The following is a 2,693-nucleotide window of genomic DNA, read 5'->3' on the forward strand; positions in this document are numbered from 1 at the left end:
CGCTTCACGGACTGGAGCTCAGACAGTGGTGATTAGATGAAGATGACGTCGGCTTGTGGTTTTCATGGCCCGTTCCACCTTAAATGATGTAGCAGTTTCATTCAGACGACTGTACGGGTGATGGTGTGTAACTGCTGCACTAGTTAAGGTGGAGCAGAAATTTGAAGAAGCTGCCAGGATTGTGTCTGTGTGAAGAAACAGAAGGCAGCTCACAGATCAGGATGTCTGCTGATTTTGAGCGGGTGGTGCGGTGGGACGGTCCTCACCAACCAAAAACGTTTGTTGATGAAAAAATTTGTAACTACCTTTAGTTTGATATCAGGTGGTCATAGGGAATTTCATTAAAACTCATATTAGGAAAAGGTTAACTGCTATGTTGTTGGCCAGTGTGATGTACTGTGTTGCCGTGGTTACAGAAAACATTCTGGTTGGTGTAACAGGGAATTTATCAGTTCTATGTAGGACTTTCTTCGTTGTTAGACTGAAAATTCCCTGCAATGAACGAGGACCGTCTGAGCGCACCCTGACGACTGAGCTCTAGTGGGCGTGTCCCTGCCGCATCACACCATGATTGGCGTGCCTGAGCTAATGGAGCTCCGCCTCTTCCTGTCCTCCTTTTCGTGTCTCTGCCCTTCTTTCATGTCCTCCTCCTGTATCTCACTCCTGATGTCACCATTCTGTTCTTTGGGCTGGTAGAAGTCCATGTGCGTCGCCCCCTGCTGGCAGAGTGTCTTAGTGACGCTCAGACTGGAGGAGTGGACGCTGTCTGTGAGGGTAGACTTGGCCAGGTGGTTGCCGTGGCTGCAGGGACAGGGTGTGAGGTAGAGGTAGATCACCACAAGAACGATGCTGAGCACGCAGCAGGCCAGCGTGGTGTAGGCCGTGTTCAGGCTTTCTCCAAAACCCTGCGTGGAGTTGTGGACCCTCACCAACACCACCACCGTCTCGTTCACACCATCACCCTCCACCACGCACCTGTACTCTCCCGAATCCTCCGCCTGCAGTGGCCCCACCTGAAGCCGTCCGTCCCCAAGTGGCTGCACAGTGCTGCGGTTGGCCAGCGGGGGCACCGTCCAGCTCTTTGTTGCATCCCTGTAGCGCGAATCACAGTCCAGGACCAGGATCTGGTTTAGAAAAGCCTCCTCGTCTCGAACTCGGACTGCACTGCAGTTCAACTGCAGGATACTGGCTTGGGCTCCACCCACTGGCTGCACGCATAAATGGCTTTCTGGGAATTCTGAGACTGGGCGGAGCTCTCGCTGCAGCCAGCCAATCAGGACACTGTACAGATCGCAGCTGCAGTCCAGCGGGTTGCCGTGGAAATAGACGCTGTCCTTCAGCCAGGTGGGAAGCGCTTGCAGCTCTGCTAGGGGCAGAGCTCTAATCCGATTCAATGACACGTCCAGTAGGCGGAGCTTGTCCAGGCGGTTCCGGTCCTTGAGCAGCTCCAGAGGGAAGCGGCTGACCCGGTTCTGGCTCAGGTAAAGCTTCTGCAGGCCCAGCAGCCCGGAGAATGCGGTCCGGTCAATCTGACCGATCTGATTGTTGTAGAGCATCAGGACCTCCAGGTGCGGCAGTGGCTCAAAGACGAACTCGTCCAGGTGTGTTAAAGCGTTCGAGGACAGGTCCAGGTGCCTCAGTCGTCGCACCTGTACGAACGCCTCCGGGGACAGGAAGTGCAGGCCATTGTTGCCCAGCAGGAGTGTGTGCAGGGCGCTGAGTCGCACGGCGGTCCAGTCTGAGCGCAGCCGGCCGATGCAGTTGAAGCTGAGGTCCAGCAGGGCGGTGTAGCGAGGCAGCGGCGCAGGAGGGCTGGACAGATTCCTCTGGGGGCAGCTGATGATGTCACTGGCACAGACGCAGGGGCTATGGCAGACAGAGGCTGCTGACAGACGAACAGAAAGCAAGAGGAGGAGCATCACTCTCACGCACACTCTACAGCATCCAGTAAGGGGCGACACATGAGGCGGCTGTCGCATTTCTCCAGCACTGACCACAAACTTACACATCTGAAAGAAAAAACAGCAGAAGAACAGGAATGTTAAATTAATAATCAATTTATTGACTGTTATTTGATTAACTGACTAATCCAGTTATTCTTCTTCAGTTCGTCTCACTTTGACATTGTTTAATATTACTTACCTTTTAATACAGCAGTGAAACAGTAGAAGCCACATCGCCCCCTACACTTCCTGTAGTGTATTACAGTCTGTCAGAGTGACTGTGTGGATCATATGAACATTCTAGAGGCTTTTTAAGTGAAACAGTAGAAGCCATATCGCCCCCTACACTTCCTGTAGTGTATTACAGTCTGTCAGAGTGACTGTGTGGATCATACGAACATTATAGAGCTTTTTAAATGAAACAGTAGAAGCCATATCGCCCCCTACACTTCCTGTAGTGTATTACAGTCTGTCAGAGTGACTGTGTGGATCATACGAACATTATAGAGGCTTTTTAAATGAAACAGTAGAAGCCATATCGCCCCCTACACTTCCTGTAGTGTATTACAGTCTGTCAGAATGACTGATCGTAGCTGAAGGTCACATACAACAAACCCAACAAACTCTGTCTCTCTCTCTCTCTCTCTCTGTCTTTCTCTCTCAAATTCAAATTCAAATTCAAAGTAGCTTTATTGGCAGGACTGTTTTGAGTACAATGTTTTCAAAGCATATAAAATTCAACTCAAAGCA

At 51.0% G+C, this 2,693-nt stretch overlaps 1 protein-coding gene across 1 annotated transcript; it reads right to left on the reverse strand.

The window, feature by feature from the left end:
* Nucleotides 1–560: 560 nt before the first annotated feature.
* Nucleotides 561–1,979, reverse strand: LOC118800352 (amphoterin-induced protein 1-like). Its single transcript, XM_036560552.1, has one exon. The coding sequence runs from the start codon at nucleotides 1,977–1,979 to the stop codon at nucleotides 561–563; it is 1,419 nt and encodes a 472-aa protein (XP_036416445.1).
* Between the last annotated feature and the right edge of the window lie 714 nt (nucleotides 1,980–2,693).

The sequence above is a fragment of the Colossoma macropomum genome, unplaced genomic scaffold (assembly GCF_904425465.1).
Source record: "Colossoma macropomum unplaced genomic scaffold, Colossoma_macropomum, whole genome shotgun sequence".
Classification (NCBI taxonomy): Eukaryota; Metazoa; Chordata; class Actinopteri; order Characiformes; family Serrasalmidae; genus Colossoma; species Colossoma macropomum.